Source organism: Gymnodraco acuticeps, unplaced genomic scaffold, assembly GCF_902827175.1.
Source record: "Gymnodraco acuticeps unplaced genomic scaffold, fGymAcu1.1, whole genome shotgun sequence".
In the NCBI taxonomy this organism is placed as follows: Eukaryota; Metazoa; Chordata; class Actinopteri; order Perciformes; family Bathydraconidae; genus Gymnodraco; species Gymnodraco acuticeps.
In genome coordinates this window covers 1,301,418-1,316,355 of record NW_022990647.1, presented here as the reverse complement: position 1 = coordinate 1,316,355, position 14,938 = coordinate 1,301,418, and the positions used below count along the sequence as shown (strand labels likewise).

The following is a 14,938-nucleotide window of genomic DNA, read 5'->3' as shown; positions in this document are numbered from 1 at the left end:
TCTTCCATATTCAGGCCCTAATGCTACCACACATTTGTATTATGAGATCTAGTGCAGCAGTATCATAGTGCAAAGGGTTTGACTTGTTTGACCACTACAGTCAGTTTAAACACTGATAACTTGAAAGAATTATTTACCAACAAAATGTCCATTTGATTCTTAATGACTCAACCCATGTAACCTTGAATTCTTGAAGAAAACATGTATCTTTCATGCAAGTAATGAATTTAAGTTTTGAGCCATTTAACAACGGCAAAACTGCATCAACACATCAGGCTACAAACTCTCACACAACTTGTAAAGTCTAATCCAAGTCTCAATTTCATTCACAGTTCCTTCAAAATACATTTAACAAAACATGTGTATTTTTGCTTGAATCTTCTATTTAAAAGAGGCATGCCTGCACAAACTTAAGACTGTCGATGCAGAATTGTCTTAAATAGTAAGGGAAATACTGAGAATACAACTGGATAAATGAGACATTCAATTAACTACTTTCTATTACATAGGTTATGGGAGTGAAAATGTTTGGATATAGTTTTACTGTTGTGAAAGTTCAGCCCCATATACTTTCATTCCAGACAAGTCTTTTTTTAATTATTCGTTCACTATAGGCATATGGAAACAAATAATTATCCTAGAATTCAAGGTAACACACCGTGAGTAATTGACAAATATTCCTTCTGTTGGTGAAGTATTCCTTTAATCCCAGAAATTAACCATGTTGGAAGTTTCTACTGGGAAGCATCTTCAAGGAAATAAACTGATGTATTATCATCAACAACAGCATACTTGGAATTCCACCGAGGCCGCGTCCTTGGTTTGGGGTTAATTTCGAGACTGCACATGGCTAGACTTCGCGTCCTTAAAACCCCCACAATGCTTTGCGCACGGACCAATTTCCCCAAATCTGTGGCGGAAAATGTAAGGCGGGGCCTCTCATATGACGCCCACCTGCACACTTTCTAGCCTGTTCCACTCTTCGTTTTCCGAATGCCAGGAAGGATTCTTGCCTAGCTTCTGAAGCAAGTGACTCGGAAGACATGTGCTACCAAGCAAGCATCCTCGCGATTGAGAAACGGCCAGAGGCCTCCAACTGAAGCCTATGATGATTTGGATGTGCTCAGGCGCCCTCTAGAGGTCAGATCTTATAGAATTGCAGAAAAAACACACGCAATGCATTCTGGGTAATTACCAACTATGATCTTCATTGATAAATAAAACTATTTAAAACATATGAATCAAACTGTTGTAAGAGAGTTGGTTTATACAGTTACCCCTATTCAAAATAAACAATTTAACAACATAATATACAGTAGATCGATACACTCTCAAAAACCTGGAAGGTGTATACATATGTATTCTTTTTCTAATAATCTTACATTTGCACACTTCAAAGTGATTTCCTGAATTACAGATGCAGTGTGTAAGGAAAGGCAAAGGCATTGTGCGCGTTCCAGCCTCAGACATTCAATGTTCACATCCTTGTGCAGCATGTGGGTGAAAGGACTTAAATGAGAGCTGCCAATAAGGGTGGTTTGGCTTCAGTCTTGTCCCTATGGAAATGAAATAAATAAGTGCACTGCCGACACAGAAACTTCACACCTGGTGGTACAGATGTTGATGGCACAAAAACTAAACCTCCATAACAGTCTACATCAGCTTCTTGGGATACGGAGAGTGACCATTTGACAAGATTGTAATGATGACTCTGAAACCTAGGTTCAAATAAATCAACGGAGAAAGCCATTAAGAGTGAAATATAATATTACCTGTACATACATCTCTCTCTTCACGTTTCTGATTTATGATCATTCAGCACTCACTTTTTAGGTAAGTGTTTGCAGTTTTTGTTTCTGCTGGTCTTTACAGTCTTAAAGTGAATGAATGAGGAAAAGTAATATGCTCAGTTGCTGTTTTGAAACAATCAGCTAATGACCAATCTTTGGCCTCTAACCAGCCTTTGTTTGCTCCTTAAAAACACACTAAATAAAATCATCTTCAACTGTCAAAAAACCGTGCAACACTTGCAAAACACTCTGAGGTAGCACTCTCTCTCTCCCCCTGTTTCTCCTCCCTGAGAGTTGTAACATGCAACCCCAGAGAGGCACCCGGCAAGGTGCTGCATCTATTTCAGGATATGCTGAGGTTCACAAAGAGAACGCCTGCCATGGTCATCAGCACTATCATAGTCAAGTCCAACTGTCTTCCCTCCTTCCACTTGTTGAGGTTCTCCTTCTCCTGCTCCTGCAGGCGCTGCCTCCTGGCTCTCATGTCCTTCTCCCTCTGCAGCTGCTCCCCATAGTGAGCCTGATAAAAAGCATCGAAATCAAACATGGCCTTCTTCCCAGTTTGGGAGAACTGCCTGGTTCTGTAGTGTTGCTGATGTGGGGGGGCTGTGGATTTGCTCATGGTCTCTTTAGAGGAAGGTCTCCCTGCACTGTCAACATCTGACCTGCTGAGAATCCCACGGTCATACTTCCTCCTGAGGCCAATGTTTCCCAGCACTGTGTAGGCCTTGCTTATATCAGAGAAGCGCTGTGTGGCCTCATCGTTCCCTGGGTTCTTGTCAGGGTGGAAAAGAAAAGACTGCTTGTAGTAGGCTGTCTTGATCTGGGACTGTGTGGCACCAGGGGACACTCTGAGGATGTCGTAATAAGTCGTCCTTGCTCTGTACATAGTCGGAGCCTCCTCTGAGCTGCGGTCACTCCTCCAGCAGTAGCTTCTGGTAGATACCTGCATGGTATTAGGATGGGCTTTCAGACGCCTCCACCTGTCTGACCCCTGCCCTGACCTGAAGGTGTCAGGGTGGATGAAAACAGCTCCTCTGCTCCTCTCCTGCTGCCTCGCTGAGAGGTACAGGGATGTTGTGTGAGTGTTAAGTCTCTCTCTGATACACCGGGATGAATCCAGCTCCAAATACCTGACACAGCGCAAAGTCCCATTTTCCTGTGGACTTTCACTTGTTGTCACTCCGGAAAGTTTCTCTGGTTTGTGTCGTGTTGCTTTGCTTCTTGACACTGGCTGAACTTCACGATGTTGGTCCCGGGTTGACTGCTCTTTACACCGGCTGTCACTGAGGGAGTTGACCAGCAGAGGACCGGGACTCTCTCCGGTGCACACCGACCAACTCTGGCTGTTTCTGAGGGCGGACAGCCGGTAAGCCCCGGTCCCCAGCCTATGACCGACCTCTGCCATTTTACCGAGAACGGAACAGTGAGCCGGCCGGAAAAAAACATGCAACATCCGGAACGTCAAACGACGAGGAACCAATCAGAGTCAATGTTTACAGGAAGTACTTTCATAGTCGGCCAATCATTTCGCAAAAAACGATTCTATAACTTTTAGCCTACTCATATGTTATAACCAACCTTTATATATAAAGTCTATGGTTATAACCTTCCATAACAGCTCTGGTATTGCACTAATAATAATAATGATTGTATAAACTAAATAAAAATATTACTGAAAGGGGCAATTCTGCACAATGAGTTATTTATACGCTAATGCTTTAGACATACTTGATTGGTTAGATCAGATGACCTAAGATTTTCATCGCCATAACTACACTGTAGCTATGTTCGTATGACAACATAAAAAAACCTTGAACCTTGAACCTTGAACCTATACTTTTCCTTAGGTAACATTTTGTTTGAAAGACTTTTACTTGTAGTATTTTTACATTTTTGTATTTTATTTTAAATAAAATACTTCATCCACCACTGTAAACGATACACTGGCAAAAATATATACAGTAGATATTTGACTTGTTCAAAAATGTACCTACCTGTTTGACCAGTAGATGGCGTCTGATTTTAAGCTGCTTTTAATATATTTAACGAAGAAGTACTTTTTACGTCGCTTGAATGTGACGTCATTGTTCTTCACGTGTGGACCGTAGGCTATCACAACACTTAGCTTGTTGATGAACAGATATTACAAGTTAACTCTTCATCTTTAAATACAAACACAGACACAAGGATAGCCATGACCTCGAACTGCCGGCGTCCTGAACACACAGCCCCTCCCGAGCTGGTCAGTAACCCGGATTATAGTAGTTTTCAGATGCTAAGCTAACAGCAGCAGTTTGGTTCTTTAAAGGGAACCCTTGGTATAATAATAATATAACACTATGAGCGTTTTAATAGGGCACTGACGTGATGTTTGGCTAACTATTGAGTAGTTAAGTTATTGTTGTAATGGTGTAATTAACTCTAGTTTAGTAGTTTTTGATCAACGTTTTGTGTCCTGTCTTGTGAATTGAAGTCGTTTGTAATTGCTAGATATAGAGAAAATAGTTCAAAGGTATTTTGGTAAAACCAAAAGTTACGAACATGCTTAGGCCTACATAAAAAAGGCACGATGTTCTCACTAACTCTAACGTTATAGCTTAATGATCAAGTCACAGGCTGAATAGATGAGAACGGGAAACTTCCTCTGGTCTTTGCTGCAGGTTAATAAACATCTAGGAGGACAACAGGTTGTGTGCATTTAGTGAGTCAGGAAGAGTCAAGAATGAAACTCATTTTTTGAATTGTCTTTATTACACTGAATTCATTGTTTGAGTGTTAAATGTCTGTTCACAATCTAGAAATGTGTTGTTGCAGTGACTGGCTGGTTATTTGTAGTTTTATGTTACTACTTAGGTCTCATTTTGTTAGCGAAAGTGTCTTATAAGTCTAAATAATATAAAAATGACATATAATGTAATGAAGATACACAAGACACACATTTAGATGTCTGCTGACCGTTGTTTTGAACAGTTGTATTTAATTGAAATGTTAATAATGTGCTCTTATCCCCACAGTTCTACAATGAAGTTGAGGCAAAGAAATACTCTCAGAAGTGAGTCTGATGAAATGTGTGCATAACTTCCTTTACCTGTGGTCCCTATGTTCCCAGGAGTGGAGTGCACCAGCTGGGCGTAAACTGGGCGTAACTCTACGTCCGACGTAGAACCGAAGGTTAAGACCAAACTAAAGTTATGACTAGTGCACCACTTAGACTTAAGCCCTGTATGCGTTGCGCCCGGGTGTAACTTTTACGCCTAGTATGGAGCAGGTGTAAATCGGAAAGACAGACTAGTATCCATAGTAACGTAAAACAGGCAAGTAGGATATTAACGATGGCAGGGCGTCTTGTTTACATGTTTAACAATGAAAGGGCATTAAGAAGAGAAAGAGTCGTCCGTGATCGAACAAACCCACTGGACATCTATTCAGACAGTGAACTGATAGAGAGGTTTCGTTTCGGCAGACAAGCCCTTTTTGATTTAATCGAGGAGATCTCCCCTCAACTCCAGCACGGATCAGATCGAAACGCTGCGCTCGCCCCAACCTTGCAGGTGCTGATTGCGCTCAGATTCTACGTGAACGGGGCCTTTCAAAATACTGTGGGAGACATGATTAATGTTCATCGCACAACTGCATGTCGGGCTATAAGACAAGTTTCATTGGCCCTCCAGCACCGATTTCTTTCTCCGTCAGTTCCCGCTGTAGCTCTGACAAATCCCTCTTTCTCTTTCGGGGTGTGGCCATTTGGGATTCCCCTTGAGTCATCGCTGACGCTGTTGGTGTGGGAATTCCCTCTTCTCTGCGGTCCTCTGAGTCTGTAAAATGGTAAAATGGCGTTGCTTGGCAACAATTACTGTTTCGCGTGTATTCACGTGGACGCGCATCTTAAGACCAGGCGCAGCTACGCCCGAGACTAGTCAGGCTTGGTGCACTCGGTGTAAATTTGAATCACTACGTCGGACGTAGCTAAGCCCGACGTTAGAGTTAAGCCCTACTTTTTTACGCCCAGCTGGTGCACTCCACTCCAGGACCCCATCCTATTCTATTAGTAATATGTTTTTTTCTATAATATGAGCAGCTCAGGTGTATTTTGTAAATAGAAATCATTCAAAAAGACAAATAATAGTTTGGGCAGCAGATACATTCAAGAGATGCTTCACAGAAAGAAAAATAATAATGGAGCAGGGTGGTTAAATCTCAAACCATGAACGTTTTACTGGGATAGGGACACTGCTAAAAGCCCCACACTAACCTAAAGCTAGTTTGGATTGAAATGTTATTTCATTTTATCACAACATCACACAATTAGAAAGTTAGGGAGTCGATTGTCTATGTTTTTAGTGTATACATTCACTTAACTATTTAAAGGTGTATGTATACAAATATCTACAACTATTTTAAGGATGGATATTCCCTTCCAAAAGAACAATAAACAAAAAAACATTCCCTGTCTGATTCATCAGACCTGAGTAAAAGTTGTTTTAGTTGCGTGTTGAGACCTGGCTTAAAATCTATTGAACCCAATATCAATTATGATGGCACTTAGACACATTTAATGTTCACCTTCATAGTTTAAAAAGGGCCAGAAGTCACATATTAACCGTCACTCAAAACTCTGTGTGTTTTGTTGCGCCACAGCTCTCGAATGATTGAGATCCAAACCCAGATGTCCGAGAGAGCTGTGGAGCTTTTGAACCTTCCCGAAGGACAGCCATGCTTCCTGTTAGATGTGGGGTGAGTGACACTGACTTTGTTTGTTTGTTTGGCTAGTTAACAGTACTGCAATAGTCTCGCAGTGTTTGAGAATCACCTCACCTTTTGTTTGTTTTGTAAGGTCCAGAATACACTTATTATGTGAGATTGGGATTTTAAAGACTTGTCTCTCTGTCTTTTGTCTCAGGTGCGGCTCTGGTCTCAGTGGAGACTTCCTGTCGGAGGAGGGACACTACTGGGTCGGAATCGACATCAGCACTGCAATGCTTGGTAAGTTTAAACTATCACATTCAACATGAAGCAACGAAAGCATGGGCTGGACGATGAACCGGTTTAATATTGATATTAAATAAAACTTCATCTCATCTTTCAATAGACCTAAAACAATAAGTGTGTCTTCTTTTAAGTTCAGTGTTGTGCATGTTACTCAATCAGAGGTTTCAGTTTTAAGCCTCTAATGGCGCGTTTCCACTGCAGCGGGTAGCCCCGTTTAAGCGTCCTTAACCGTCCTCAAGCGGCCAGGCCAGTTTTTGGTGGCCTTTCCATATAGCCTAGTACCGGCTAGCGGGTACTTTTTCCCTCTTTTTCCGGCCCCATAAAATCGTGGTTCTATCAGACCAGGGCCAGGGCTGAACTAGTGACGTCAACACTCTCGACTGCTGATTGGTCAGAGAGAATCGTCACAAGATCGCGCGCAAGTTCATCCCTAGCGTCGCATATATATTTAGAAGCAAGCTTGCAGCATTTTTATAAACAGCATTTTGTAAACGGATGAGCTACAAAAATGGCTACGTCTAATAAGAAAAGCACACCGTGGTCGACCGAGGAGGTGACGACATTCCTTCATCTCATTGGGGATGATCAAATCCAGCGGGAGCTCGACGGAACAACTCGAAATGTGAACAAAAACAAAGCCGATCGCCCCGCCTACACTGCGTTGCTACCCCAGGTCCTAAACTGTAATGGAAATGCGCCACGGCCTCGGACGGCCAGCGAGGCAGCCCGAGGCCTGAGCGAGGACGCTTAGGGACGCTTAAACGGGGCTACCCCGTTGCAGTGGAAACGCGCCATTAGTGAAATTTAAGGAGAAACATTTCTAAAACCTTGATCAAACCCTGTCTTTCCTGTAACAGATGTTGCACTGGACAGAGAAGTAGAGGGAGACCTTTTAGTGGGGGACATGGGCCACGGGATGCCGTTCAGAGCTGGGACATTTGACGGTTGCATCAGGTGAATAACAAAGCATGACTTTTGAAAAGAAGCTATCCTATTTCATTTTTAATAATTTCTGACTCTGTTTTTCATTTAACCTTTGAATTATTCCACGTCAGTATCTCTGCTCTGCAGTGGCTCTGTAATGCCGACAAGAGGTCACATAGTCCTCCGAAGAGACTCTACACCTTCTTTAGTACTCTCTACTCTTCTCTGGTAAGGTTTGTATACAAACTTCCAGATACCATATTTCAAAATGGAGACAGTTCCTAATATTGTTCTTTGTCTTTCAGTCAAGAGGCTCACGTGCCATTTTCCAGCTTTATCCAGAGAACTCAGAACAGGTGAAATAATGTAGTGCATAGTTGATGTGAAATATGGTGTTTTTTCCGGGTTCATTTTCTTACCATCAGTCTTCTTCCCTCTCTAAAGCTTGAGCTGATCACGACGCAGGCCATGAGGGCAGGTTTTGGTGGAGGTATGGTGGTGGACTACCCCAACAGCAGCAAAGCCAAAAAGTCAGTACCTTTCAGAAGCTAGGCTTTTATTTTGATATATTTAGCTGCAGCCCTCTTCAAGTGATTCCCTCTTAATGTCCTGTGAAATTAGCAGCAGTGTAATTGCAACAAAAGGCTAATTAGAACATATTGAATGAACTGTTTGTCACATTAGCCTCTTAATAAATGATCACACATTAATACGGTTGGCCTGATTTACTCCTTCACTTACACACACGTTTATTTTGTTTCCAGGTTCTTCTTGTGTCTGTTTGCTGGAGTTACCGGTTCTCTTCCCAAAGTAAGAAACAAAATATTTAGTGGGTTTCGGGGGATCTGTGTTTCATTATAGCTACATCATTATAATTGTTATCTTTTTTTGGTCTTTTCAGGGATTGGGAACAGAAACGTCAGACAGAGCTGTATCAAACCAGGTCCAGTATTCAGGACAAAGGTAAAGATATTTAGACAAATACTGATTATTGTAAGAGTTTGAGTAAACTGTTATCTTGGTTGAAAGGAGCCGAGTTTGTTTGAGTAAACAGTGTTTAACAAGATTTATTTTGTAGTAAATGTAATTTATTCAAAAAGATGCAGAGTGATGAGATGTACCCTGAGCATCAAATGAATATTGTGAAACTAGTGTGTTACTTACTGCTGTAATCTAAGGCCTTTGTTAATACCATAACATTTAGTGAATTTCACACCTATACATTTTAATGAATTGTTTGCAAACTGATTACTTTATTTGCTGATTTTTTTTTATCTTTTATGAGAGTTTTTTGATAATCCCGACCCATTTTTTGGAATGAGAATATTTGCTGGACGGAGCAAGTCATTTATAATCGGGCTCTTAGAAATTGTGATCAACATTTGAAATGTAACCAATGAATACAAAATGTTTTAGTGGCAGCACTACATTTCTCGGACAAGGATAGGCACCACTTTCTTTATTGATTTGTGTTAAAACAGCCTTGTAAAAAAAGGTCTTGGCCCTGATAAATGCAGGTTGAGTCATACCTGCTTTAAAGAGGCCTAAAGACCGAGAGAAATCTCCAAAGGGTTGTCGTCCTGCCTCACTTAAAACCTGTCAGGCAGCTTTTCCTCCCTTTTACATGGTGATGTTGAAGTTGCTCCTATTGATTTAAACCAAGAGAATTGATGGAAAAACATTTAGCATAAGATCTGAGGAGTTTTGGACGTGGTTTACCACAAAGACCACGGTGCAATTTAAATAAGCTAATCATCCACACTTTGTCTTTGTGAAGATGTCGGTTTAAAGGCATGAAGGGGAAATCAGCGAAGAAGGGACGCGATTGGATTTTGGAGAAAAAGGAGAGGAGGAGAAGGCAGGGACGGTATGTACAAGACTGTGGTTTAAACTCTTTCAGGACAAATAATTGTATCTTGTGCTGAAATATTCAGGCTCTAAATAATGTTATATCATTAGGTTAAACTTAACTGAATCCCTGATTGGCTGTAATCTGTAACATTGCTGACGCCTTCTCTCTCTGCTTTGTGTTTGATTTTCAGGGAGGTTCGAGCCGACACAAAGTACACTGCACGTCAGAGAAAACCTCATTTCTAGCTCTGACTCATGCAGCTGTGCCTTCATTAGCTCTCGTCTGTACCACCCTGAACACAATCACCATTCAAACTGCAAAGTGTTTGGACGTAATTGTACCCACTCTTTAAAACAGGTGGATAAGATAAGAAGTAAAATGCTATTATGGCTGATCCATTTTACATTTGGTTGAGTGTATAGCAATTTTTCTCACAAATGTTTGTCAAGATTGCACTCTCCATGTTCTGGTTGGCTGGACATGTACAGAAATCTGTAAAATCTTGCAGAGGAGAAAGATTTAGCTTTGACGGCAACAATAATCTCAAAGAATTAAAACAATTATCATAAATTATCAAATGTCACATTTTCGATATCTGTTTATTAAAAACCTATAAAAGATATTTGTATTATACTCGCTTTTATTCTCCCGAATATAGAATCAATTTAACTAACAAGCATTGAGGTTGTTAGTTAAATCCCTCCTTTTTGTAATCCTGTGTCACAAAAAACACTCTTTTATGGAGATATGAGATGTAGAAAATGACAATACACTTGAAAGTTGTCCTATAACAAACTGACAGCTCATTATATTATGAGGGAGGTTACAAAAAGGAGAACATCTGGATGCCCAACATTTTTTTTGCTCATAATGGGGAAATGGAACCAAACAAAGTAAACACATTGCTGGTGCAACTACTATTACTTACGTTTTTGTTATGGTTTATATAAACTTTATTGTATCAAATAATGGAAACATTTTGACAATTGATAAGGTACTTATGTTGGGTATGAAGGAAGAAAACAAAAGATACTATAGTTATGGATACACTTAAAAATCCTAGCTAGATATATGATGATATCTTAGAAATGATAACTATACTTTATTACACAGTAGTAAAAGCAATTCTAAGAAACATTTCAAAGTCGGTAAGTAGGCTTTTATGTAAACAAATATTTTAATGTTGATGCCTTTCGCTGTTTCCATAAGTGTGCTTCACATAAGGCCAACAGAGGTCGCTGTGAGCTTTGGCACGAGGGAAGCCATCCACCTGGGCGTTATCTCTGAACCTGCTCAATAGATAATCAAACCCAACACAGATCCACCAGACTCTCTGAGGAGGCGGTCACTTACTGTCAGTCGTGCTTTCAATATGTTGGATTGACTTTAACGGTAACAAATCAACTTAAAGCGGGGAATTATTTCAAAAGACAGAACAATTAGTGCGGTTTGAGGAGGAAGTTGAGGGTGTGTAATGGGTTAACGTCGGCAGGCCTCTCCTCACCTTTAGTGCGCGTCACCCGGCTCCGTAAAGTGGTCCCACCATCCACACCGAAGGGGCGAAACACCGCCGCCAGACGCGCACCTCTCCTCGGTCTGACTCGCATCATCCTGCCGGTCTCCGCCCCGCTGCTCCATCACCGCACGCGAACCACAAAACACCGGGAACTGAAGGAATAAGTGTGATTTACCGCAAACATGAAGGACCGCATGCAAGAACTTAAACATGTAAGTTACTGTTTGATTCTTTTAAATGACCACTATCCACCTGTTCGTGGAGTAGGCTAGATGGTTTATAAAGACGCTTTTAGATGATGTAAAAGCATCTTCTGACGGCACAGAGCTGTGTGCGCTCACTGAGCAACAGTTGTGACGCTCAGGGGTCTGATGGAGGCTGAAATGTAGGGTTTTATAACAGGCAACAGACGCGTATTACTGCTAGTCATTACTGTATGGGTAAAACGGATGAATGATGTGTGGTTTTTAATCCAATTAAAAGTAATTTCCTCCTCAATCTCGAAACAAAAAAATCGCTGTGATCTGCCTGCCTACATTCTTTAAGCAATTTGTATGCTATTTAATCTCTGGGACTCAAAAGGGAGATTAAAGCATAGACATTTCTTTAATTCATAGTGTTTAATCACGATGTGGTCTTTCATTCAATATGCAATGTTCAATTTCAGCATTGTGTGTAATTTAGAATCAATTAGCTATTCAGAAGCATTTTAATTGTTAATCGTGTGCCCTGTGAGGAAATATATTATAGTGCATTAATAATTGTTCTACGTGTGCGGTTTGATCGATCTGTCCAGCCATGGGTGTGTGATTTGAAAAAGGAAATTGGTCCCAGCTCGCCCATTTCAACTAAATGTCAGCCCTCTGCGCGTCACAGGCGCTCTCATCAAAAACCTTTAACCCACACCGAGCACAATGTGTTGTCCTTTCTGACATAAAAGAGATGGGGGTTTCATTGTGAAATATACTTTTACCATATATATCTAATCTCCGCAATTCTACCCTCATCATCTCCAACATATTCATCCTCGTGAAAATGTGTATGCGTGTGTGTTAAAGTGACCATTGTCAGATCTATGTAATTGGCAGTTAACCTGGGGAGTCAGTCGGGCAAACAATTTACGACTTCTCAGTTTTCAGTGAAGATCTAATGAATTGGCCTCAAGGGAGACAACAACTGTGTGTGTGTGTGTGTGTGTGTGTGTGTGTGTGTGTGTGTGTGTGTGTGTGTGTGTGTGTGTGTGTGTGTGTGTGTGTGTGTGTGTGTGTGTGTGTGTGGTGTGTGTGTGTGTGTGTGTGTGTGTGTGGTGTGTGTGTGTGTGTGTGTGTGTGGTGTTGTGTGTGTGTGTGTGTGTGTGTGTGGTGTGTGTGTGTGTGTGTTGTGTGTGTGTGTGTGTGTGTGTGTGTGTGTGTGTGTTGTGTGTGTTGTGTGTGTGTTGTGTGTGTGTGTGTGTGTGTGTGTGTGTGTGTGTGTGTGTGTGTGTGTGTGTGCGCGCTCCTTACTCAACAGCTTCACTGAGAAATCAGGATCAACTGAAATGTAATACCGGTTGCTGATTCTATTTTATTTTATTATTTTTGATCATATCATTCATGTCTGAGAATTGGCAGCGGGAGCAGGCCCAGCCAGACCAATTTCATCAAATACAGACCAAATAAAATTGAAGTGAATTGCATGTCACAGACTGTTATTTCCCATCAGCACTAGGTTGATATTGTTTCCCATTTGCAGCTACTTGACTCTCATGCAGATGTGTCAGGCAATGTCAGGACAGCACATTACAACAGCACAGTGTCAGATTCATGGGATTGTATTTAAATGGCTGTGTAGGGCTGCAATTAATCATTATTTCAATATATATTAATGGACTAGTCTAAGTTTATTTATTTGCTCATTGCAGATTTACAGTTATGTTCTTCACTGAGACTTCATCTTTAACCCTTCGCTTCCACCTACCCTTGCTGGATTGTCACTGGACTTTGTTTCAGATTTTCTAACTGGAAGACGTGTGGCTTTTCTGGAAATATTTTCATTAAATCAATGAAGAAATGAACATGCATAATATATATTCATTAAGAATACATTTGTGTTGTTGCAGCCTTGTGCTTAATTGATCAATAGTTATTATAGCTTTAAATAAGAATTAGGAGTTGGAATCCCCTCCAAGAAACAATACCTTGTTGAGATGGAAGAGACATTTGTTGTCAAAAAACAAGGCACTTTCACTCAGGAGACTGGAGATCATGTAAACCAGTGTTGGGTTATTTAAACTCAGTCTACATCTGTCTAATAGTGTTGGACGCAATTTGCCACTTCTGAGAGTGTGAAAACAACTGATAATGCACTACAATTGCTTCTGCATTAGAATCAATTGTGGTTGTTTTTGGGGGATAAACACAAGATGATGTTTGCTACCATTCATACACGTCTTCAGCTGTGTACACCTACATTTGGCCTTTTATCACAAGACACCCCCATCCGAGAATGGTCACAGGTGATAGTACCTGCATGTTTGTCTTATGGTTAGTCTCCGGTCAACTGGCAGCCCAAACCTCATCTCTTCGATTCAGCTGCAGACAGTGATTGCTCTTTTCGGTCTCATTGGTGAATTCTTTGAAGGCCCCTCTTTGGGCCTGGTCTCTGACTCCTACTTCCCTCAGGAGCTGTGCAGTTGAACAGGTTACAAAACCCCTGCATACCAACTCAACTGGACACACTTTTATATTCCTGCCTCAAGTACCATCTGCCTAATGATGAAGACACACCAGCAGGAGTGGCAGCAGAGGTCAAGGTCTGTCATTTCCCAGTCTTTAACTGCGTTTAGATGGCATGAGCTGAGAGATAACTTCTTAGCCCTCCGTTTCTCTTCTTCCTGGATGTTGGATGGTAGGTGTGGTCTGGACATTGTAGTCATGGTGGTTAGTCTCTTGCCCTCAAGTTTAGCTCTAACACCTACCTTAGTTCTTTGTTTTCTTGCCACGTACATCACACTTGTGCTAGGCTTGTGACCAATGTGTTTAAAGGGCAGTGTGACTTACTGAATGTGATAGTGGAAGTATTGACTTTTATTAGGAAAGTGATTCAATTAAACTGATTAAACTCTCTTATTCTGGAAGGTGACATCTGGCCAATATCAGTGCTGTTACTGAATGGATTTATTTTATTTCCATTTGTTACATTTGGATTGTGTACTGTTTTCTCCATTACATTTGGTTTGTCTAGTTTGAAAATGTTTTTCTGTGTAAGAGTTGCTTAAATGGTTGTAATAATCAGTCATTTCAGAAAACATATTACAAAGATATCACATCATTTTCACATAAAACCAAGATAACTGAGCTTTACAGATTGCGTAGCTTCTGTGTCTTTGTTTTGAAGAGTCACACTGCTAGTTGAATCACCCTTTTTATGTGTCATTTTGGCAGGAAATTGAGTTTTGCTCATATTTGCGTGGTGGAGGTTCTGCCTCAACATTGTCCATATGCATATGAAGCTACTTTATGAGCTCAGCACCTGACTATGACTCTGCTCTTCCAGAAGCTCATTTTGCTGCCTAAAAACTGTCAGTTTCAATAACTAAAAGGCTCATGCAGCCTCTCCTTACCTCGTCCCATCCTTCCCAGTCGGCCAAACTTGATTTAGTGACAGATGGCGCAGATGAGAGGTTTTTCTCAGTAGTCTTCAAGCTCTGGAACCTAAGGTTGATATCTGGTGAAAAGGTTATTGCAGATTTCACAAACACCAGGAACTGTTATCAATCAAATGTGAATGATTTCCTGACGTTTTATCAGCTCTGTCTCTTTCTTCTTCTTCCGTCTTGTCGTTTGATTGACCGTATCTGCCTCTTTATCCATCTCAATCTCTTCT

The 14,938-nt window shown here is 41.0% G+C and overlaps 3 protein-coding genes across 8 annotated transcripts in view; 2 read left to right on the top strand and 1 right to left on the bottom strand.

Annotated features, from left to right (window-relative positions):
* Nucleotides 1–684: 684 nt before the first annotated feature.
* Nucleotides 685–3,219, bottom strand: dnajc30b (DnaJ (Hsp40) homolog, subfamily C, member 30b). The gene has a single exon (XM_034229397.1). It carries the CDS (start codon nucleotides 3,196–3,198, stop codon nucleotides 2,134–2,136), a length of 1,065 nt encoding a protein of 354 aa, XP_034085288.1. The 5' UTR covers nucleotides 3,199–3,219; the 3' UTR covers nucleotides 685–2,133.
* Nucleotides 3,220–3,855: 636 nt separating this feature from the next.
* On the top strand, nucleotides 3,856–10,180 carry bud23 (BUD23 rRNA methyltransferase and ribosome maturation factor). The gene is made up of 12 exons (XM_034229339.1): nucleotides 3,856–4,035; nucleotides 4,808–4,845; nucleotides 6,432–6,527; nucleotides 6,694–6,776; nucleotides 7,640–7,736; nucleotides 7,838–7,934; nucleotides 8,012–8,062; nucleotides 8,151–8,236; nucleotides 8,471–8,516; nucleotides 8,608–8,669; nucleotides 9,484–9,573; nucleotides 9,749–10,180. The coding sequence occupies exons 1-12, from the start codon at nucleotides 3,988–3,990 to the stop codon at nucleotides 9,801–9,803; spliced, it is 849 nt and encodes a 282-aa protein (XP_034085230.1). The 5' UTR covers nucleotides 3,856–3,987; the 3' UTR covers nucleotides 9,804–10,180.
* Nucleotides 10,181–10,869: 689 nt separating this feature from the next.
* Nucleotides 10,870–14,938, top strand: part of stx1a (syntaxin 1A (brain)) — a 59,658-nt gene continuing 55,589 nt past the window's right edge. For all 6 annotated transcript variants that reach the window (XR_004570322.1, XR_004570321.1, XR_004570320.1 and 3 more), the window contains exon 1: nucleotides 10,870–11,286. Coding sequence is in view for 3 of the 6 variants with exons in the window: in XM_034229362.1 (XP_034085253.1) it covers nucleotides 11,257–11,286 (30 nt within the window). In the remaining 3 variants the exon portion in view is untranslated. The remainder of the gene's footprint in view (nucleotides 11,287–14,938) is intronic.